We start from the raw sequence: 23,815 nt of genomic DNA, 5'->3' as shown, positions 1-23,815 counted from the left end.
GGCGCAGTGGTTCATGCCTGTAATCCCAGCACTTTGGGAGGCCGAGGCAGGCAGGTCACTTGAGGTCAGGAGTTCAAGACCAGCCTGGCCAACATGGAGAAACCCCGTCTCTACTAAAAATACAAAAATTAGCTGGGTGTGGTGGCAGGCGCCTGTAATTCCAGCCACTCGGGAGGTTGAGGCACGAGAATCGCTTTGAACCCGGGAGGCGGAGGTTGCAGTGAGCCGAGATCACACCACTGCATTCCAGCCTGGGTGACAGAGAGAGACTCCAAAAAAAAAAAAAAAAGGAAAGAAAGAAAGAGAGAAAGAGAAACAGAGAGAAAGAAAGAGGAAAAGAAGGAAGCTGTGTGAAGTTTTATTTAATTGCAGAAGATTCTATTAGAAACAATGTAAATACAAATCAGCATCAATTGTAGTACATTCATACGATGGAATTCTAAGCAGTTGGTGAAAAGAATGAGAAACTCTTTTATCTATTAATATGGGATAACAACATGTAAGTTGATTTTAATGAATCTTTTTTACGGGATACATGATATATTTTTAAGTGGGGTGTGGTGGGAAGTAAAAGTACGGGACTGTTTGGAACCTTAGCATGTCCTTAATTTGCTTGCACTCGCATAACATATTTTTTGAAAGAGACACAAGAAACTGGCAACATTGGTTGCCTCCCAGGAGGGAGAGGAGCCGGGAGGCCAGATGACAGGGGCAGAAGGGAGATTTTTCACTGGAGAACTTTGGTAGCTTTTGACTATTGAACCATCTGAATGTTTTATGTATTCAAACAATATTTTGAATATGAGTGTGTGAAAAAGACTGAGAGACACCACCTTAACCAGGTAGTGACCTCATTATATCACTGTTGACTAGTATGCATGTATTTATGTGTATGCATGTGTGCATCTCTGCACATATGTGCATCTCTGCACATGTGTGTGTGTCTATGTGTTGGAGAGGAGAGGGATGCAGTTTATGTTCAGCATCGGCAAAGGAAGCTGGGACTCAGCAGTGGGTAACGGTTCCACCAGACAGAGCCGGTACTGTGGAGGGGAGCTGACTCTGCACTGGCTCCACTTCCTGGGTCCTAGAACCTACAGAAACCCGGGCTGTGGCTCCCTCTGCCCTGAGTCAGTGAACTCACTCCGAATGGCTCTGGATCCTGGGGACCAGTGAGCTGCTGGGAGCTCTAAGCTCAGAATCTGTAGGCTAGGACCTCTAGGGGTCTCCGTATCTCTGAAAACCAGTCCCTCACCTGGAGTCTCAGGTTGGTGGAAACTTGATTCTAAAACAAGAAAGGCCAGTCGCATGAGAGAGTAGAGAGTAGATGGTGCTGTTCTGACATCTGCAGGATGCACAGGCAGGAATTTAGAGGTCAAGTGGTCCACTGAGTGGCCGGCCAGTCCCTGCTTAGACACTCCAAGGGACAGAGAGCTCATTACTTACAGGCAGGACTCTCTTCTGTGCCCTGATCAATTTCCAGCTCAAATGAGTGGAGTTTTAGTTCCTGACTCAGAGGAAACCTGCCTCCCTTCCACTTCTCCCCATTGGCTCTAATTCTGCCCATGGGAGCTCCACGAGAGAGTGGGACTGAATGATATAATACAATAATTAGAAGTATGGGTGTGAGAATATGGACCTTGACACCTATTAGCTGTGTGACTACAGACCAGTTTCTTAACCACTCTGAGCATGTTTCCTCTTCCATAAAATGGGGAGGACCATAAACTCTACATCATTGGATTGTTGTGAGGATGAATTAAGATAATGCATGAAAAGTAACATCATGCCAGGCACAAAGAAAGCAGGGAATTCATTATATATCTTATTTCTAGTCTAACTCTTCAGCCCCAAGACTGTCTTAAGAGTTCGACACCATAGCATGGCCAAGAGGCCAGCCCAGCAACGATGTCTGTCTTTTAAGCTTCGATTTCTGGCCTTATCTGAGAAGTTGAAGTGGGGGTGGGGGACACTCCTGCTGCCAACTGCCTGCACTCACCAGTGATGAGGTTGTCCACAAGAGTGGTGGGCATGCAGAAGATGCCCACCAGCAGGTCACTGATGGCCAGGTTGAGGATAAACATGTTGGTGACAGTACGCATGTGCCGGTTCTTGAGCACGATGAAACAGACCAGGGTGTTGCCCACCATGCAGAGCAGGAAGATGAGCGCATAGGCCACAATGAACATGGCCGCCACAGGGGAGGTGTGCTGGTAGTAGGAGGAGAAGGTGAGGTTTGCAGCCGGAGTGGCCTCAGCGTTAGTTCCATTCTGACTTAGGGGCCAACTGCTGTTGGGAGGCTGGGAGGGCTCCCCTAGGACCAAAGGAATATATGGGTCAGGACCTTAGGCAAAGAAGAGATTACCGATTTCTCACCACTAATGAGACCCTCCGTATCCCAATCTTAACCATGCCCTGGTCCCCCAAGTATGTCCCCAGCTCCAGTTGCAACTGGATGCACTGATCCAAGACTTTCAGCCTAAAACCACTCAAACCCTGGTCTTATACTTCATGCCCTGTCTTGCCCATAACTCATTCTCCAATGTGGGTTATTCTTTATTAAACCCCCCCCCCACCCTATTTAGGTTCCAACTTTCTTGGCCCTGCTGTGTGCCCCAGAGGCTAACCTCTAAGTTCTGCATTGCCCTGGTTCCCTTGTCCTCTGGCTTCTAGCTAGGTTCAGCCAATGCCAGGCACAAAGGAGATGGGAGGGCAGGAGCAGAGAGAGAGGTCAGGATATTTGTCTTCTGACTCCCTTCCTGCCTGGCCCAATTCTTCCAGCAGCTGTTTTTTCCTACGGCCACAGCCTGCTCCTATTGGGTGAGTCCCCTTTCATGGCTCTAGCACTCGCCTGACTACAGTAACGCTCTTCCCTCTCCTTGCACATACAGGCCTGCAAATGGTAACAGTTTCCTGTGGTTGTGAATCCCTGGGTGCGTCACCGTTTCTGGCTGGTTCTCTTACCGCTCCCCTCTTCCATCAAACTCTATTCACTTAAACCCCTTTTGGGTGCACCATTTGTTTTCCGCTGGAACCCAATTATTATGCCCTTAAACTCTTTGATGTTTTTCCCCTTCATCTCCTCCACAGAACTTTAGTTGAGAAAGGCAAGAAGGCAGTAGAGAAAGGGAGAATGAAGGGGGACTGTGAACAAGGGCTAAGGAGCAGAGGCACATCACATTCAGCAGAACATCCAAAGCAGAGGTTCCTGCTCGACCTTTCCCTCCTCCTGTCCTGTGATCAGCTGTTCTGCCTGCATAGCATTTAACAAAGCACTTCCACATCTGTTATTTTATTTAGCTCTCTGAGCCATCCCATGATGTAAGTCACTAGGTATTAGCCTCATTTGTTTCCTTTTGTATTTTTTTTAAACCCTCATTGAATTACCCTAAGGTGTTAGTTTCATTTGAATTGGAGGTCAGAGAGGTTCCATGACTTGTTCAAGGTCCCATCATGATGCTGCAGCAGAGCTGGCCCTGCTCTGCGTGTCTGTGAATTAGGACCAGGCTTTGGTGTGTGTTTCCCCAGGCTTGCTTCGAAGGGAAGGCTCAGTGTCCAACCACAGCTCTTCTGGGAAGTCATTAGTTGGGGTGACTCATGATGTTGTCTCATAAACTCTCCTCCTGCCTTCCTCTGGGACTGAATGAGGCCTGTTCCAGGGGATGAAGAGTCCCTACGGAATCTTTCTGTCACACCCAGAACTCAGCCACTGGCCTGGAGGCTCAATGGAGGCTGGGGGCCTGGAGGTTAGAGACCCTCAGGGGAGCAGGGCCAGTGAGCTGGCACCATCAGGGCTGCAGAGTAGTTCTTCTCCCGGTCTCTCCTGGGACTCTCATGCAGCTGCTGTAGTTATCTGCTGGCTAAGCTGGGACTGGGAGGTCCAAGATGTCCCTCACATGGCTGGTGATTAGTGCTGGCGATTGGCTGGGATGTCTCTCAGTTCTCCACATAGCCTCTCATCCTCCAGGAAGCTAGTATGGGCTTCTTCAGAGAACAGTGGTCTCAGGGTTCCAAGAAAGCAAGAAAAGAAGCTACAAGCTTCTTAAAACTGAGACTCTGGAATTTTCACATCACGTCTGTCACATTTTATTGGCCAAAGCAAGTCACAAGGGATGCCCAGATTCAAGCCAGTGGATAAATAGTTTCACCTCTTGATAGGAAGAAAAGCAATATAGCATTGCAGAAGAGGTGTGGACATGGAAGTGTGATTCATTAAGGTCCATTGTGATAAAATCTACCACTATCCCCATACTACATTTGGTTGACGTGATGCCAAAGTCTTTTTTAGTTCACAGGTCCCCACTCTGTCTCTTTTCCCTTCTGCAGTATATTTGTCATATGGACTAAGTGGTTGTTCTGTAGAGCTTCTGCAGGCTGGATTTTTCTGATTGCTCCCTCATGATGTCATTTTGCATGTTCTGCTCTCTGTCCCCTGTATTACCTGTACTTGGTAGTCAGATCTAGAGTCTTGATCAGATTATGTCCAGTGGCCTTTCTCTTTGTGGTGCTAGGCTCAATCGGGGCTCAGGTGATGTACCTCTGCCTCCTGGGCTCAAGCAATTCTCCTGCCTCAGCCTCCTAAGTAGCTGGGACTACAGCCATGCACCACCAAGCTGGGTTCATTTAAGGTTATTTTGTAGAGATGAGGTCTCACTGTGCCCAGGCTGGTCTTGAACTCTTAAGCTCAAGCAGTCCTCCTGTCTTGGCCTCCCAAAGTGCTGAGATTACAGGCATGAGCCACTGTGCCATCAGCTTTTAACATAATATTTTCAGCAGACACTAAGGATCATTGCCTAGACTCCTCACTGCAATTTTTTTTTTTTTTTTTTTTTTGAGACGGAGTCTCACTCTGTTGCTCAGACTGGAGTGCAATGGCTTCAATCTTGGCTCACTGCAACCTCTGCCCCCCAGGTTCAAGTGATTCTCCTGCCTCAGCCTCCCAAGTAGCTGGGATTACAGGTGCACAACACCACATCCAGCTAATTTTGTAATTGTAGTAGAGATGGTGTTACGCCACATTGGCCAGGCTAGTCTCAAACTCCTGACCACAGGTGATCCACCTGCCTCAGCCTCCCAACCCTCATTGCATTTTAAATACAATCCATGCTCCTTACCGAGGCCTCCAAAACACTTCATGGTCTGATCCCTGTTGACATCTCTCTGACCTCACCCCTTTGCCCATTATGCTCTGGTCACTTTGCCATCTCCTTAGCTCCTCACACACTCCCGTTTCTTCCAACCCCAGGGCCTTTGCTCATCCCTTCCTTTAGCTCTCAGCATAAATGTTGTCTTCCCATAGCATCTGGTTTATGTGCGTCAATCTGTCAATAGTTTGTTTGTTTCTAGGTTGATTGTCTTTTTCCCTATGCTTGACAGCATATGCAAAGCAAGGATCTTCCCTGTCTGGTTGGTGGCAGTGTCCTCAGTGTCTTGTCAGTGCCTGCCCAAAGTAAATGGTTCAATAAATAGCTAATAGTTATGGAATAAATAAATATCTGTAGGAAGGAAAAAAAGAAAGGAAGGTGGATCCTGAAATCAGGTGAGAGGGTCCTGCTGCAGGCAGGCAGTGCTGATGTTGGAAGGCCTTCTCCAGGCCCCTCCAGAAAGAACCCCCATGAGAGGCATCACTCATCCCAGACCTGTTGGGAGACTTGCTTACCCCTGCCGAGCCTCAAAATTAGCTCTGAATCATCTCCCATGACTGGGGGGATCTGTGGGTGTGGATGGGCAGAGGAAATTACCAGAACCTTTCAGGCTGGACTCCAGTCCATGTCCCCCACTACCCTTCACTTGACCCGCAAGTAAGCTCATCTTCTGAAGAGTGTCCTGAGAAGTATCTGGGAGTGATCCTGCCCATTGCTAGAGCCTCAGCTGAGCCTGGGCATCATCTCTAGATAGGGCCCAGATTCCAGCACTGCACATGAATCCCTTCTTAAGGAGGAAAAACTCCTTCCCATTCCTGGCAATTCCCCTGGACTGGAGGCAGGCAGGCCTCCCACCCCATCTGGGCTGCATGCTAGTGGCCAGAGACCTCATTGACACCTTGGACTTGTCCTTCTTGGGATCTGCCGGGTGCCCTTGTAATTACAGCCTGTGAAATTTTTATCCACTGAACCCAGTGAAGCCATTCCTCTACTAGAGGAGCTTCCCCGTCTCAGGGTGTAATAATGGTTGTCTCCGGGGTACCCAGGAGAGGTCAGGGTGTGTGGTTCTCAAAGTGGGGTCCCGACCACCCGTGTCAGCATCACCTGGAACTCATTAGAAACAGAGATTCTTGGGCCACAACCCTGGCCTTGGGAACCACAAACCCTTGGGACTGGGGCCCAGCTATCTCTGTTTTACATTTTAAAGCATCCTTCAGATGATTCCAATGCACACTGTGGTTTGAGAACCACAGAATTTAAAAGCCTTGAGTCAAAGACACCTTGAGTGGATACACACAGTCTGGGAAGTCTCAGCCCTTCTTCCTGCCTCCTTACCTCTGTGTGAACCCCATATTCTCATATTTAAAATAGAAACACAGGCCAGGTGCCATGGCTCACCCCTGTAATCCCAGTACTTTGGGAGGCCAAGGTGGGAGGATCACTTGAGTTCAGGGGTTTGAGACCAGTCTGAGCAACAGAGTGAAACCCTGTCTCTACAGAAAATTAAAAAATTAGCCAGGTGTGGTGGTGCATGCCTGTAGTCCCAGCTACTCTGGAGGTGGGAGGATCGCTTGAGCCTGAGAAGTCAAGGCTGCAGTGAGCTGTGATTACACCACTACACTCTAGCCTGGCTGATAGAGCAAGACTCTTTCTCAAAAAATAAAAATAAAATAGAAAAAAAAAAAAAACAAAACATTTTCTGGTTGTTACTTAGGGTAGGTCATGTTACCTCCCTGGAAGCCAGACTCCTCATTGGTAAAATGGAGATAAATGAACACTTACCAAAGAAGGGCTGTGCTGAGGACTCGATGAGGTGACCTGTGAGAACTGAGATCACATCGTACACATGGCACTCGGTGTGAGGCAGCAGCAGCGGGGCTGATAGTTATAAGCCACACAATGGATGTGAGCATAATTTTTTATAATACAAACTGAAAGAAGTGCGAATAAGAAAACAATCCCTGGTTGGGCTCAGTGGCTCACACCTGTAATCCCAGAACTTTGGGAGGCCGAGGCAAGAGGATCACCTGAGGTCAGGGGTTCAAGACCAGCCTGATCAACATGGTGAAACCCCATCTCTACTAAAAATACAAAAATTAGCCAGGCATGGTGGTGGGCGTCTGTAGTCCCAGCTACTCAGGAGGCTGAGACAGGAGAGTCGCCTGAACCCGGGAGGTGGAGGTTGCAAAGAGCTGAGATCATGCCACTGCATGCCAGCCTGGGTGACAGAGCGAGACTCTTCCTTAAGAAAGAAAGAGAGAGAGAGAGAGAGAGAGAGAGAGAGAGAGAGAGAAAGAAAAAAGAAAAGAAAGAGAGAAAAGAAAGAAAGAAAGAAAGAAAGAAAGAAAGAAAGAAAGAAAGAAAGAAAGAAAGAAAGAAAGAAAAGAAAAGAAAGAAAGAAAATATAGAAAGAAAACAATCCCTAAATGAATGAGCTTAACCCAGAATCAGTCTGGGTGTTTCCCAGAGTTCACAGGTCTCCTACTGATGGCTTCATCCTTGTTACCATTTGCTTGTTGATCTGGGAACACATGGATGGTCCACCTCTTCCTGAGAGGCTACCAGGGAACCCAGGCCTGGATGGAGAGGCGCTGAACCCACTGAAGAACACAACACAGGGCTGCCGAGTCCATGCAGCATGAACAGGACTGATGGCTGTTCACTACACGAAACAAAAAGTTCAAGTTCATTTGTAATCTAAGCAATGCAATTTTGCTTTGACTGTTGGGTTAACCTGGTGAGGGACCCGACCCCAGATCCAGCCATTCCACTTCTCACGGTTTACCCTACGGAACAGAGTGAGGTCTCAGGGTGACAGGGAAAGTATTGACCATGGGACATAGTAATGGTTACAAAATGGTATGTACATGCATTATAAGTCTGTACTCTGTATAAAAAGTGTACGTTTAGGCCGGGTGCGGTGGCTCAAGCCTGTAATCCCAGCACTTTGGGAGGCCGAGACGGGCAGATCATGAGGTCAGGAGATTGAGACCATCCTGGCTAACACGGTGAAACCCCGTTTCTACTAAAAAAATCCAAAAAACTAGCCGGGCGAGGTGGCGGGCGCCTGTAGTCCCAGCTACTCTGGAGGCTGAGGCAGGAGAATGGCCTAAACCCAGGAGGCGGAGCTTGCAGTGAGCTGAGATCCGGCCACTGCACCCCAGCCTGGGCAACAGAGCGAGACTCTGTCTCAAAAAAAAAAAAAAAAAAAAAAAAAAAAAGTGTACGTTTATATGAACTGTAGATGAACAGAAAAAATAACAGTGTTTGTCCACAAGGGGTGGTGTTTCCTCAAGTGATTTTTATTTTTGTTTTTTCTAGCTTGCATCTAACCTTTCTAATCAGAAGGAAACTCTGATACATGTGATAAAATACTGATGATGTCACTGGTTCTTGGCCCTGACTCATATAAAAATCACCTACCTTTTAATAATACAGATCCCGCCCCTTCCAACTGGATCAGAATCTCTACAGGGTGGTAGGGTGATATGGATGATGGGCAGGGAATGGGGTTGTTCAGGCACTGGTATTTTTCAAAAAACTCCCCTGGTGATTTCCATGTGTAGCCGGATTTGAGAACCACTGAATCATACAGTCCCTGCCCTCCCACCACTCACAGTCAAGTTTAGTGTGGCTTAACATTTTGGGGGTCATCAAATTCTTTAAGACTCTGATGCATTTTGATTCCTTCACAGATGCTTTCCTAGGGCTTCCTTTTGTTATGCCAATCAACAGTTCCTGTCTGGAGGAATTTATGGTCTCCAAAAGCATTGGATCCTCTCCCAAAAAGAGCCCTGGATTTTGACACACACTTTCAGGGGAGTGTTGGGCATCAGGGTTTGGGCTGACCCTGCATCCATGACCCCTTGTTTCTTGAGTACTGATTTTTCCCCTGGGGAGTCAGCCTCCTCCTCACATAGAGCTTTTGAGGGACTGTCCATCAGGAGTCTGCACCAACCCCTGGCCAGAGGATGCCAATCAGACCTCTTCTGCTTTGGATTTGCTTCTGAGTCTTCATAGCACAGCTTTTCCTTCCCTTGGATGACCTTCCTACACCCTTCCAATGGATTCCCAGTGTTGGTTAGGTTGGCCAGCACTCATTTCTGTTGCTTGTAATCCTAGTGTCTTGGTGAATACAAGGGGATTCAAGTTAGTCATCCATGGACCTCCTGGGAGTCTGCAGAGTCCAGGTTCAGAATCCTAGTGTCAGAGAAAGTGGGAGAGACGGGCAGGGGTAGCACCGTAGACCCCCAAGGTTCCTGTTCCCTAGATTAGATGTTTGCGCTCACCTCCCTCCCCAACACCATCCCACACGCTGTCTCTTAACAGGCCATGTAATCTTCCACGGAGACTGTGCTAAGGCAGAGAGGAAAGGACACGGACCTGGGAATCAGAAAGCATGGACTTGAGAGCTGGCCCCATGGTGGTCACTGAATGCATATAAGAGCGGTTGGGGGCTGGACACGGTGGCTCATGCCTATAATCCCAGCACTTTGGGAGATGGAAGGAGGTAGATCACAAGGTCAGGAGTTCGAGATCAGCCTGGCCAACCTGGTGAAACCCTGTCTCTACTAAAAATACAAAAAATTAGCTGGGTGTGGTGGCACAGGCCTGTAATCCCAGTCACTTGGGGGGCTGAGGCAGAAGAGTTGCTTGAACCCGGGAGGTGGAGGTTGCAATGACCTGAGATCGCACCACAGCACTCCAGCCTGGGCAACAGAGGGAGACTCCATTTCAGAAAAAAAAAAAAAAAAAAAAAAAAAAGAGAGAAAGAGAGAGAGAGGTTAGGGGGCTGGGAAACTTGGTTTGGAGGAGAAGCTTGGGAACTTGTCTTAAAGCTGCTTTGGTACAATTTTTAAAGGGAAGTATAGTTAGTTTGGGGTGGCTGGGAGACTGATGATAGTGGACCCTAAGCCCCCATGCCACTTCTTGGTATTCCTAAGAGAACTGGGGAGATCTGCTTCATCCCTGTGTTCTCCTTGGCTTTCGAATGTGGATGACCTGGGCTTCCTACTTCTCCCAACCTCAGGAAGTTGTTAATACATTCAGAGAGACAGCAGAGTAAATTATAAAGGTCCTTGCAGAACTTCAGACTGCTTATTGACTGCATTAGCTTTCTGCCAGGCAGCTGTGGGAAACCAGGAGGTCGCAGTGTGGTTTCAGTTCATTTGGGTTTGTTCCCGGGGAAGCAAGCCTTGGCAAAAGCTTTCTTAGCACTGCTTAGGATAGTAAAAAGTGGATGTGGTAGAGGATCTAGGAGGAAGGAGGCCTCTTGAGAACTGCAGCCTCCTACTGTTCCTCTTGCAGGCTGAACCAAAGCCCCTCCATCCCAGGCACCCACCACAGCAACATGGATTTTGCAAGCCTGGCCTCTTTTTGGTGAGTGAGAGCAGGCTGTCCTTCCAAGAATCATTTGGATTGGCAAAGGCTAAAGAATTTGAGGGCTGAGTTGCCAATACAGCCATCCAGAGCCTCCAGACGAGCCCCTCTTTACACTTCTCTTCTACTCTGAGGCCTTTTTATTTCTCCTTACTTCCTCCAGGAGGTCTCTGTTTTTACTCATCAAAACTTGTATTCAGAAAAGGTTCTGATACAAGTCATTTACCTCACAGTGAAAACTGAACTGCCTTTATCACATACTGAACTTGTACTCGCAGTCTATTTAAAAGAATTCTAGGCCTCAGAAAGTGGAGGTAGAAGAGGCTTAAGGTGGGAGAGGAGGAGAAAGTAAAGGGGAGGCAGGGATTTCCCCTCTCTTTCTCTTGAAAAGGCTAAACATATGCCCAGAGCACCTTTCTGGGTTCAATGGCCGTCTGCTTCCTCAAGGTCTGCTGGTTCAGTTTACCTGCAGTCCTGGCCACGTTTCACGTCCTGCTTCAGCTAAGTGTAGAGATTTTTTTTTTCTTTTAGTTAAACTAGAAATGTCTTAGGGGTAGAAACCATGCCTTGTTCAGCTTGAAATGCTCCTCATTATCTGGCACAGGGCCTAGAACATAAATATGATTAATGAATGTTGATAAGTAAGTTAGGTATTAAAGGCTATGAATTCTCCTAGAAGCACTGCTTTAGCTGTATCCCATAGGCACTATTAGATAGTATTTCCATTATTCATTATTGTTGAAATATGTTTTATATAACATCAAGCTATCTCTGACAAGGAAAGGAGAATTATCTTCATTTCACAGGAAAATCAAAACTCAAAGACAAAAAGAGACTTGCTCTAAGAATACGGCATGCAGTAGTGGTAGACCTCCAGGTTTTGCTTGGCTCTGGGATTCAGGGTGAATCAAATAAGCCAGGAGACCTGTTCTGAGTTTGAGCTCCTGCTCAGGCTCTGCCACCTCCAACCATTTTCTCATCCTCTTTGGGTATCATCAGGTCACATATAAAGACCTCTAGGGTCCATTAGCAGCAATTAGGGATCCTTGATTTGGAGGGAACTTTGCCTTCCTGAGGCTTCTGCTACAAAGCCGACACTTTATGAACAGTGCATATATCACCTAAAAGCTTGCCTGAAGCAGGCACACAATGGCCAGAGGCAGAACCAGGGTCACTCTGTGCTCAGCTGAGAATTAATAGAAGAGGACACCTAACCCCTTAGAGATCCATTACCTCCTAACGAGGCATCACCGCTTGGAGTCCTAGGTTACTTAATGTTCTCTCTCTCTCTAACCCTAGCAGAATCTTCTTTTAGGAAATTATTCTGATAAACTTCTTCACGTGGATGGGGAAATGACTCATAACAAAGCGCTGTGTCTCTTTTGGGCTTTTGCATTTCAAAAGGAGTCAGACATTAAATTAGAAAAAGGAAAGCTCTCATTATGCAATTTCAGTTATTAACGAGAGAGCTACAAAAAGCTTTTGAGCATGAGAGACTGAATTTAATTCTCTATGTTTGTGTCTTTTTTTTTTTTTTTTTTTTTTTTTTTTTTTTGGAGATGGAGTCTCACTCTGTAGCCCTGGCTGGAGTGCGGTGGCACAATCTGGGTTCACTGCAACCCCACCTCCCAGGTTCAAGCAATGCTCCTGCCTCAGCCTCCCGAGTAGCTGGGACTACAGACGCCTGCCACCAGGCCCAGCTAATTTTTTTACTTTTAGTAGAGACGGGATTTCACCATGTTGGTCAGGCTGGTCTCAAACTCCTGACCTCAAGTGATCCACCTGCCTCAGCCTCCCAAACTGCTGGGATTAGAGGCATGAGTCATGGTGCCCAGACTCAATTTTTTTTGTTTTTCTTGAGGTGGAGTCTTGCTCTGTCGCCCAGGCCGGAGTGCAGTGGCACAATCTCAGCTCACTGCAACATCCACCTCCTGGGCTCAAGCAATTCTCTTGCCTCAGCCTCCCGAGTAGCTGGGATTACAGGTGTGTGCCACCACACCCAGCTAATTTTTGTATTTTTTAATAGAGATGGGGTTTCACCATGTTGGCCAGGTTGGACTTGAACTCATGACCTCAAATGATCTGCTCGCTTTGGCCTCCCAAAGTGCTCTGATTACAGGCATGAGCCACTGTACTTAGCCTTTTTGGCAATTTTGAAATGTACAATACTCTGTTATTAACTCTATGCACCATGCTGTGCAATATAATTCAAAAAAAGAAAACCATTTCTTCTGTCTAACTGAAATTTTGTACTGTTTGACCACCATCACTCCATTCTCCCCCACCACAGAGCCATTCTACTCTCTGGTTCTATGAGTTCTATTGTTTTACATTCAATATATGTGAGAACATGCGGTATTTGTCTTTCTGTGCTTGACTTATTTTATGTAGTATAATGTTCTCCAATATTGTCCATGTTGTTTTAAATGACACAATTCTGTCTTTTTAAAGGCTGAATAGTATTCCATTGTGTTTACATACCCCATGATTCTCATCCATTCATCGGTTGATATACACTTAAGTTGATTCTATAGCCTGGCTATTGTGGATAGCGCTGCAATAAACCTGGTGGTGCAGACATCTCTTTGAGTAACTAATTTCAGATTTTGGGATAAGTATCGAGAAATGAGCTTGCTGGATCATATGGTAATTCCATTTTTAGCTTTTTGAGGAACCTCCTCCATACTGTTCTCCATAATGGCTGTGCAAATTTATTACATTCTCACCAACACCACACAAGGGTTCTCTTTTCTCCATATCTCCACCAACACTTATTTATCGTTCATCTTTTTGGTAAAAGCCATCCTGACAGGTATGAGATGATGTCTCATTGTGGTTTTAACTTGCATTTTCCTAATCATTAGTGATATTGGGCATTTTTTCATATACCTGTTAGCCATTTGTATATCTTCTTTCGAGAAATGTCTATTCAGATTTCTTACCATGTTTTAACTGGTTTTTTTGTTTTCTTGCTGTTGAGTTGTTTGAGCTCCTGGATTTGTTCTTAGTGAGTATAATATAGGCTCCTAATGAACAATACATTATTTTCTTTCTTTTTGAAATTTTTTTTTGTTTCGTGTGCTTATTATAAAAGAATTCTAGGCTGGGCATGGTGGCTTACACCTGTAATCCCACCACTTTGGGAGGCTGAGGCGGGCGGATCACGAGGTCAGCAGTTCGAGACCAGCCTGGCCAACACAGTGAAACCCTGTCTCTACTAAAAACACAAAAATTAGCAAGGTGTGGTGGCACATGCCTGTAATCCCAGTTACTCAGGAGGTTGAGGCAAGAGAATGACTTGAACCCAGGAGGCAGAGGTTGCAGTGAGCTAAGATCACGCCACTGCACTCCAGCCTGGGCGATAGGGTGAGGCTCCGTCTCAAACAGCAACAACAACAACGAAGAATTCTGAGCACCTTAAAAGAGACAGTAAACATGACAGAACCCTCATATCCAGATAGAACCCCTGTGTTTGTGATGCTCTCTGCCTGCCACATCCCATTGGCCCAAAGATTTCAGCTGGGGTGAATGTTTCCTCAAATTTTCAGCACCCACCAAGTCTGCACCTGGGAGTCTCTCTGCTCTGCTTTCTCTGAAGTCACAAAAAGGGATAACCCAAAACTGCGGGAGTGGGGCAATACTAGACCAGTGGGGAGGCAAAGCAGCCAACGCTACCTCTCAAGTGCGGTAAACCTCGGGTTCACGCTACATTTTTCTCAGAGTGTCCCCAGCAGGATAGAACCCCTGAGTTGCCCATAGCTAAAACCAGCTCATTAAGGCACCCATTTCTTGCCTCTTCTCCCTTCTTCATCTCACTTTCCTCATTCCCTCACTTCCACTGCCCAGCATCATCTCCCAAATAAATTCCCTATACCCAGGCTCTTGTCTTAGGGTCTGCTTTCAGAAGCAGGAGAATCAAACAAAGATGTTAGTGACTACCTCTTTGCGTATACACTTGTATGTGTGCATTTCCAATAATAAACCTATGTAATTTTGCATAAAGGGGATCATACTACACATGTGTTCAAAAACCTGTTTTTTTCTTTTTTTTTTGAGACGGAGTCTCGCTCTGCCGCCCAGGCTGGAGTGCAGTGGCCAGATCTCAGCTCACTGCAAGCTCCGCCTCCCGGGTTCACGCCATTCTCCTGCCTCAGCCTCCCGAGTAGCTGGGACTACAGGCGCCCGCCACCTCGCCCGGCTAGTTTTTTTTGTGTGTGTGTTTTTAGTAGAGACGGGGTTTCACCGTATTAGCCAGGATGGTCTCGATCTGCTGACCTCGTGATCCGCCCGTCTCGGCCTCCCAAAGTACTGGGATTACAGGCCTGAGCCACCGTGCCCGGCCAAACCTGTTTTTTTCTAATTACTCACAGTAGGTAGTGAACATATTTCCATGTCAATAAAGAAAATCCTAAGCACAGTTTTTAATGTCTGCATAGTATGCCATTGCAGGTGTGTCTCATTTTTTATTTAATTTACGTAATTTATGGCTATCTGGATGGTTTCCAATTTTGCACTGTGATGAACATGCTCAGGCACACATCTTTGCAAGGGTGCAGCTCAGGATTTGAAAACACTCGGAGCTGAGCGAGTGCTTTGTTGTCTCCTAAGTGTACACTGTGTTTGATCATTTCTTCCGGAATTTTAATAGAGGTCAAAACTAATCTTAGCAGTGTAGAGGCTTTTTAAATAAAAAATCTATATTTCCCTTTTTTGAAAATCAGGACATTTGCCCATCTTCAGTTTGCTGGCACTTCCTTCATTCTCTGTAATTTCCTCATAAGCAATGATTGTATCTGTAAATACCTCTGGGCCCCTGGGATGTCATATGTCTGGGCTACAATGAGTGAGCTCATTTAGGTGACTTGATGTCTTCCTCCTATCGCTCGACTATCTTGGGTCTCAATCTCCTCCTTATCCTCTTTATTCCACAATTTGAAGTAAAATTGCCTGTGCCTTGCTCTGCCTGCCCTCGAGCCTAGCCCAGAGCAGATTCCTTCTTATTATTCTTAGACTTTGAAAGCTCTTCGCTCTTGTCTTTGCCAATTTCCCCCGACTTCTGTTCACTGGAGCTGCAGTCTTTGCTAACACCATTCTTACAGATCCTGCCAATCTTCCAGATTCCTCTTGGGTTATTGATTCCTTCTTGCCTCTTTTGTGTGTGTGCTTTTCATACCTTGGCTCATTGGAAAACTACAAGCGCAGCCTCACAAGATTTTCTATAAAACTTGATTTTCTTTTTTAACAGCAGTGTTTGCGATTACTAGTTGGAATTTTGGGGTTTTATTACCTCTTGCAGCAGCTATGTCATACTGGCGTGTTGTACAACACATCTTATTTTATCCTCACAGACACCCTGTGAAGCCAGTTGAATGTTAAGTTCCCCCATTTGATAGATGGGTGACCCGTGGCACAGAAAGGTTTAGGCACCATCTCAAAGACACTCAGCAAGACAGTGGACCAGCCCTCAGTTTTCCAGTTTCTTAGCCTAAATATGGTTCCCCTTGTTGATGATAGCTGAGAGAGGGTTCTGGTAAGGTGGGAGCAAGCAGCTTTATGCCTCGGGCCACTATCCCTTAAAATCCCTTAAAATTCACAATGGCTGAGAGAGGGTTCTGGTAAGGTGGGAGCAAGCAGCCTTATGCCTTGGGCCACTATCTCTTAAAATCCTGGAGGTAAGGTCCATAGTTCACTCTCCTTTCCCTAGGGAGAGAAATTCTGCATGGAGTGATGATATCACCTCTAGAATCCCATCTCCCCCACAAGCCCACCCCTTCAAGCAGACAAAGTGGGTGACAGTTCCTCTGAAGACAACAGCCAAGCTGTCCTCACCTCCTCACCTGGTCTCAAATGATTCTCTGCTCAGACAGCAGAGACTGTGTGCGGGCACACACACAACAGGGACATAGAGTTATCCCTAGGTCTCTCTCTTTCTCTGTGTGTGTGTGTGTGTCTTGTACATGCACACACATATGTACAACACAAATACAGAGGCACCCCAGGTCTTTCTCTCTCTCTCTCTCTCTCTCTCTCTCTCACACACACACACACACACACACACGCACAACATGAATACAGAGGCACCCCCAAGTGTTTCTCTGCCTGTCTTTTGTCTCTCTCTCTCTCAGTGTCTTCTCTATGTCTCTGTCTCTGTCTCTGTCTCTCTCTTTCACACACACACACACACACACACACACACACACACACACACACACACACATCATGAATACAGAGCACCACCAGGTCTTTCTCTCCATCTGTCTCTTTCTGTCTTTCTCTCTCACATACACATGCACACACACACACACACCCCATTAACCCATGGGCACCCCAGGTCTCTCTCCCTCTCTCAGTGTCTCTGTCTCTGTCACACACAGAGTGTCACATCGTCTGGCTCTGGACAGCCGTGGGTGATCAGCTGCCCGGCCCCTCTCTTCTGCCTCGGCCCCATGCCCCGGAGTCGGTATCGGCCCCACCGCTGGATCCCAGCCCCGGACCACTCACCCTCCATGCTGCCCCCTGTTGCGGGCTCCGGCGGTCTCCGATGGCGGGAGGCAGCGGGCCCCTTTGGGCCAGCGGGCGGAGGGACTGTCCCGGGCACTTGGTTGCGGGCTGAGCCCCTGCCTCCACGCTCCGCAGGTCCGGTAGGTCCGGGTAGAGGTGGGCAGGGGGCGTGCGCTCCCAGACCCCAGGCCCTGGCCGGTTTCCCTCCCCTCGAGCTGACTGGCTCCCGCGCAGCGCTGCTGCCCGCGGGGCTCAGCCGCCCGCCACTCCGTGCCTCCAGGCCAGGGGAAGGAAGGGGCTCGTGCAACGCAGTCGTCATGGCACCCGCGCACCTGTGCCCGCCGAGCGAGGGCGCCCCGGGCCCGCCTCCCGCATGGCGCTGTCTCCACAGAGCCCGAGCGCCCCTCCGAAGTAGGGGACACAGCCCTCCTCCCATTGCAGTCCTGGCAGCGGCGTCCCGTAATTCCGCGCCTCTCTCCCTTGCCTCACATGCCAACCTCTGTCCCCACTCCTTATCCTTGCCCACCCCAGCCTGGGGTCCAGCACTCTGGGCCTTCCTGAGAAGGGGATGAGAGGTAGCTGTGAAAACAGGAGGGCTTAGGGAAGGAGGCGGGGGAACCCCACCAGCTCTGGGCTCTCCCAGGAGAATGGGGACAAGATCTACAAGGTGACCACGACTTTGGAATTAACCAGTCCAGGCATTCACCAGGTGGTACCCTTGGAAAAGTTTCTTATTATAATAATACCTGCACCCGAGACTGTGTCTGCATTTGTAAAATGATTTTGAGGGGAGTAAATGTGATGCCAAAGTTTCAGCCCAGCCCATAGCAGATGCTTAATAAATGGTTCCTCCAGCAGAATTGGAGAATACTCATCTCCAGCCCCTGTCAGGCACCCAGCAGACACAACCATAAATTTCTGTGACATGAATAAAGATCCCAGGTTCTATCTGCACTCCTATGTTTGTTGCAACACTGTTTACAATAGCTAAGATTTGGAAGCAACCTGAGTGTCCATCCACAGATGAATGGATAAAGAAAATGTGGTACGTATACACAATGGAGTACTATTCAGCCACAAAAAAGAATGAGATTCAGTCATTTGCAACAACATGGATGGAACTGGAAATCATTATATTAAATGAAATAAGCCAGGCCCAGAAAGCAAACATCACATGTTCTTACTTATTCGTGAGATCTAAAAATCAAAACAATTGAACTCATGGACATAGTAGAAGCATGTGGTTACCAGAAGCAGGGAAGGGTAGTGGAAGGATGGGGTACCAAAAAAAAAAAAAAAAAAAAACTAGAAAGAATGAATAAGACTATTTGATAGCACAACAGGGTGGCTATAGTCCATAATAATTTAATTTTATATTTTAAAATAGCTTAAAAAGCATAATTGGATTGTTTGTAACTCAAAGGATTAATGCTTGAAGGGATGGATACCCCATTCTCCATGATGTGCTTATTTCACATTACATGCCTGTATCAAAACACCTCATGTACCCCATAAATATGTACACCTACTATGTACCATCTATTTTTTTTTAAAGATCCCATGTTCTAGGCAGATGAAAGAAAGTGAAGTCTGTTCCTTCCTTTTTTTAGGAATCAGGAGTTTGCTCACTGGACACTGGGGAACAGTTGGCATCAGGATTCTTCCTAGTCTCGCTTCTTTCCCTAGCTCCTCCTCTGTCCTGAGCAGTGGGCACAGTCTCACAGCTAGAAGGTCCTTAGAGGTCATTGAGTCTAGCCCTGACCCACAGCAGGCATTCTGACCCTAATCCCCAGCAAGAAGTATCCCCAGCAATGGGTACCTCTGCCTTCATGTCCCTCTCTCTTCCCCTAGGGCAGCCCTTCAGAGGTCAGGAGGGAGGGAAGTTGCTTCTTCAATGCTGCTGTTCTACTGGAGAAAACAAGAATTTCACTGGGCTTTTTTCTTTCTGTGACTTGCCTCAGTCTCTTCATCTGCAAAATGGGCATAATAATGGCACCTATCTCCTACAGTTGTGAAGATTAATGCAGTTACTATATATAAAGCATGTGAAACAGTGCTTTGCATATAGACAGTACACAAGAAATATTATTCATCCCATCACTGTCTTGAGTCCACCTCCCTGTAGAAGTGCTCACATTTCTTGAAGTCCCTCTGATAAAACCCAGAAGTGTGTCAGGTCATATTAAGTCCCCTTGAGCAATGCAGAGATTGAGGCACTGTGCTGTAAAGTCTGTATAGCCCAGCACTGCCATTTAGAGTTGGTGTGCTTTGGGAAAGTTATATGTCTTTTGCCTCAGTTTCCTCTCATCTACAAAATAGGGATAATAGTACCTACCATGTAGGGTTATGAAAATTAAATGAGTTAACATATATAAAGCCCTGACAACAGTACCTGGAACATGTAGGTACTCAATAAATATGAGCTATAATTACTGGGGCAATAGACTTTGTTTTGTTTTTTTTTTTTTTGTTGTTGTTGTTGTTGTTTGTTTTTTGACAAGGTCTTACTCTGTCACCCAGGCTGGAGTGCAGTGGCACAATCTCAGCTCACTGCAACCTCTGCCTCCCAGGTTCAAGTGATTCTCCTGCCTCAGCCTCGCGAGTAACTGGGATTACAGGCGCCCACCGACACACCCAGCTAATTTTTTCGTATTTTTAGTAGAGGTGGGGTTTCATCATGTTGGCCAGGCTGGTCTTGAACTCCTGACCTCATGTGATTCACCCGCCTCGGCCTCCCACGGTGCTGGGATTACAGGCATGAGCCACTGTGCCCGGCCGGAGGCACTAGACTTTGAATAATGCAATCTCACTTTTTCACTTTCTTTCCTTTCCTTCCTTCTTTCCTCAGCAGCCACATCATTCTAGTGCCTCGTGGTCAATTGCTCCACCATCTATTTATTTGAATAGTTCCAGATCACAGAGCCTTTTCTTCCTTTTCCCTCCTCTTCCACAGACATTTTTCTTTTACCATTAAAACCTTCCTATAGTTATCAAGTCCACATGGTACCAGACAAAACAAATTCCATGGATCTAGCCTTGGAGAGCAGGCAGGGCAGTGTGTCTGAGTGTGAATTCTATCTCTATTGTTTGTTAGCTGTGTGACCCAGGGTAAGTCACTTAAGCCCTCTGATACGGTTTGGCTGTGTCCCCATCCAAATCTTACCTTGAATTGTAGCTCCCGTAATCCCCATGTGTTGTGGGAAGGACCTGGTGGAAGGTAATTGAATCATGGGAGTGGGTTTTTCCTGTGCTGTTCTCATGATAGTGAATAAGTCTCACAAGATCTGATGGTTTTATAAAGGGCAGTTCCTCAGCACACACTCTCTTGCCTGCTGCCATGTAAGACATGCCTTTGCTCCTCCTTTGCCTTCCGCCATGATTGTGAGGCCTCCCCAGCCATGTGGAACTGTGAGTCCATTAAGCCTCTTTTTCTTTATAAATTACACAGTCTCAAGTATTTCTTCAGAGCAATGTGAAAATGGATTAATACACCCTCTAACCTCATTTTCCTTGTTTGTAAAATGGGATTTATACTACTTCTTCTCAAGGCTGCTGTGTGGATTAAAAGTCATAGGCCATTAAATACAGTGCCCTTCCTCATCCCCAAAGTCATGGGTGGAGGCCAAACAGACAGTTTGGGTAAAAGCTGCTCCATGCAGATAAAGAATAGTGCCCCCTGTCTTTCTCCTCCTGTTTTGGACTGAACTATGTCTCCCAAAATTGATATGTATCGAATTCTTAACCCCACAATGTGACCGTATTTGGAGATAGGAAGTAAGTAATTATGGTTAAATCAGGTCATAAGAGTGACGCCCTAATGACATAAGATGGGTATCTGTATAAGAAGAGAAAGAGGCTGGATGTGGTGGCTGACACCTGTAATCCCAGCACTTTGGGAGGCTGAAGTGGATGGATCATTTGAGCCCAGGAGTTCAAGACTAGCCTGGGCAACATGGCAAAACCCTGTCTCTATAAAACATATGAAAAAAAAAAAAAAAAGCCAGGCATGGTGTTGTGTGCCTGTAGTTCCAGCTACTCAGGAGGCTGAGGTGGAAGGATCACTTGAGCCCAGGGGGCAGAGGCTGCAGTGAGCTGACACCACACCACTACACTCCAGCCTGGGTGACAGAGCAAAACCCTGTCTCAAGGGGAAAAAAAAGAAGTGAAGGACACACCAGGAATTTACAGGCACAGAGGAAAGGCCACATGAGGCCACAGCAAGCAGGTGGTCCTCTGCAAGCCAAGGACAGAGACCTCAGGAGAAACCAAGCCTTTCAGCACCTTGATCTTGGACTCTAACCTCCAGAACTGTGAGAAAATAAATTTTTGTTGTTTAAGCCAGGGGTCCCCAAATTTTTTGTTGTTAAAGCCCCAACCCCTGAGTCATGGCCTGTTAGGAACTGGGCCACGCAGGAGGAGCTGAGCATCAGGTGAGTGAGCATTACTGCCTGAACTCCACCTCCTGTCAGATCAGCAGCAGCATTAGATACTCCTGGGAGCATGAACCCTATTGTGAACTACATGTGCACGGGATCTAGGTTGCACACTCCTTATGAGAATGTAATGCCTGATGATCTGAGGTGGCATAGTTTCATCCCCAAACCATCAACCCCCACCCCTCTTCCGTGGAAAAATTGTCTTCCACAAAACGAGTCCCTGGTGCCAGAAAGGTTGGGGACCACTGGTTTAAGTCTGTGGTATTTTGTTATGGCAGCCCTAGAAAGCCAAGATACCTCCCTACCCCAAAGCAGCTCCCGGGAAACCTGAGGCAACATTATTCTCCATTGCAGATCACGCCTTTCTCCGCAGTTCACCTGACTGCAGGGCTGGGGCGCTTCTCTGCCCTGAACCTTGGATGCAGAGTCTTTCAGTCAAACAAGTCTCGATTGCTCCTATCTTACAGATGAAGCCTTCAAGGGAAATGCCTTGCCCAATATTACACAGCTAGAGTGGAGAAGAGAGACGGAGAACACTCCCCTGGACTCCTTGGGCGCTTGCCCTGCTGGACCTTAGCCCTGCCTCCCTCAACTTTTTTGGCCCTTTGGGAGAGCATCTGAGAAAGCTAAGGGTGCACCCATCCAAGGTGTAGAAGCAATCCCTGTCCATCTCAAGGAGCCTCACCACTTCCTTGGCCTGCAGGGTTTCCAGCTGCATGCATTCTGGCCAAGAGCTTGACCTGCACCTTCATCCTCAGGGGAGCTGCTCCCCATCCCACCCCACCTCCAACAGCTACAGCTGGGAACATGCGCTGTGGCCTAGGGAGCCTTTTTGCAGAGAGCCCCACCATCCTGGAAACTGATTTCCATCTGAAAAGCTGGATGCCAGGAGGTGGCAGGAAGAAAGTGGAACTGAGAAGTTCTTTAAAAGGAGAAAGCCTCCTGTGCCCACTGGAATCCATGTGGACACCTGCTTGGAGAAGCATCTTAAAGGAGCAGTGGAGGAGGAGGTGGAGGGTGATCTCAGAATCAGACATTCTCAGGAGTAGTGAGGGGAGTCAAAGGGGACAACAGAAAGCCAGAAATCCAGATATTTTTATTTTTATTTATTTTTTTATTTTGAGACAGAGACTTGGGCTGCTGCCCAGGCTGGAGTAAAGTGGTATAATCTTGGCTCACTGCAACTTCTGCCTCCCAGGTTTAAGTGATTCTCCTGCCTTAGCCTCCCAAGTAGCTAGTATCACAGGCACGTGTCACCATGCCTGGCTAATTTTTGTATTTTTAGTAGAGACAGGGTTTCACCATGTTGGCCAGGCTGGTCTCGAACTCCTGACCTCAAGTGATCTGCCTGCCTCGGCCTCCCAAAGCACTGGGATTACAGGTGTGAGCCACCGCGCCTGGCCTCCAGATATTTTTCATAAAAAATTTCAGCTCCCAATTAAAAATGTTGGGCAACAAATTCACAATTATTTTTAAACATGGCGCAGGCCAAACAATGTATCTATGGGTTGAATTTGGCTCTAAATCCTCTTGCAACTTCTTAACATCTCTAGAGACCAGGAGTTCTCAATCCTGGCTGCATATTAGAATCATTTAGGGGAGGTTTAAGAAAAATAACTGGCACTGAGCCTCTAACAAAGACTAAGTGAAGCTTAATTGATTCTATGGAATCAGACCAGTTCAATTGTATTCATCTCTGTTTGCACAGGGCCTGCACATCAGTGATTTTTCAAAACTCTCCAGGTGACTCTGACATGCAGGCAAGATAGAGAATCACTGCTGCAACCCCTCTCAGCTTTTCACCTGCCACAAGGCTCCTGGTCTCATAGAGCTCGTGGTCAACTGCAGGAGACATGAATGAATGAGTGAGTGAATGAATGAATGATTACCTTGTCTGTGGTCCACACACCATACTCTCCCCAGTGATCTCCCCAAATCATGCCCCTCACCATCCATTTCCATTCTCCTGCAGGCTTCCAGGTACTTCCTGGTTAAACCCAATCTCTTCCGCAGGCCACCCAAGATGCCCACGGTCCAGTCCTTGTCCATTTCTCCACCCTCTAATCCTACCGCGTTTCCCTCCCACCTGACCCGCTCCTCACTGAGCACCTTGCTGTTCCGCTAATTGCTCCATGCCTTGGGATGTGCTATGCCCTCTGCTGGCTATCTTTTTGTGCTCCCTCCCCTGTCCCCCTCCTCACCTGCCCATCAGCCTGTCTCTTGTCCCATCCTCTCTGCTCCCACATTTCTAGAATAGCTCTTAGATCTGTGATTCCCAAACTCTGCTGCACTTTAGAATCTCCTGGGGAGACCTGAAGTCATCACACCCCATACCAATAAAATCAGATTGTCACA

General features: G+C 47.1%; 1 protein-coding gene across 1 annotated transcript in view; it reads right to left on the bottom strand.

Moving 5' to 3' along the window:
• NPFFR1 (neuropeptide FF receptor 1) overlaps positions 1-23,509 on the bottom strand; it is a 31,611-nt gene extending 8,102 nt beyond the window's left edge. The window contains exons 1-5 of the mRNA XM_030940180.1: positions 23,410-23,509; positions 17,357-17,581; positions 17,025-17,263; positions 5,660-5,711; positions 2,000-2,344 (exon numbers count right to left, since the gene is read on the bottom strand). Of these exons, the coding sequence (XP_030796040.1) occupies positions 2,000-2,344; positions 5,660-5,711; positions 17,025-17,263; positions 17,357-17,581; positions 23,410-23,509 (961 nt within the window). The remainder of the gene's footprint in view (positions 1-1,999; positions 2,345-5,659; positions 5,712-17,024; positions 17,264-17,356; positions 17,582-23,409) is intronic.
• Between the last annotated feature and the right edge of the window lie 306 nt (positions 23,510-23,815).

Source organism: Rhinopithecus roxellana, chromosome 11 (assembly GCF_007565055.1).
Source record: "Rhinopithecus roxellana isolate Shanxi Qingling chromosome 11, ASM756505v1, whole genome shotgun sequence".
NCBI lineage: Eukaryota > Metazoa > Chordata > Mammalia > Primates > Cercopithecidae > Rhinopithecus > Rhinopithecus roxellana.
The sequence above is the reverse complement of the archived record's forward strand: the minus strand, read 5'-3'. Positions and strand labels throughout refer to the sequence as shown.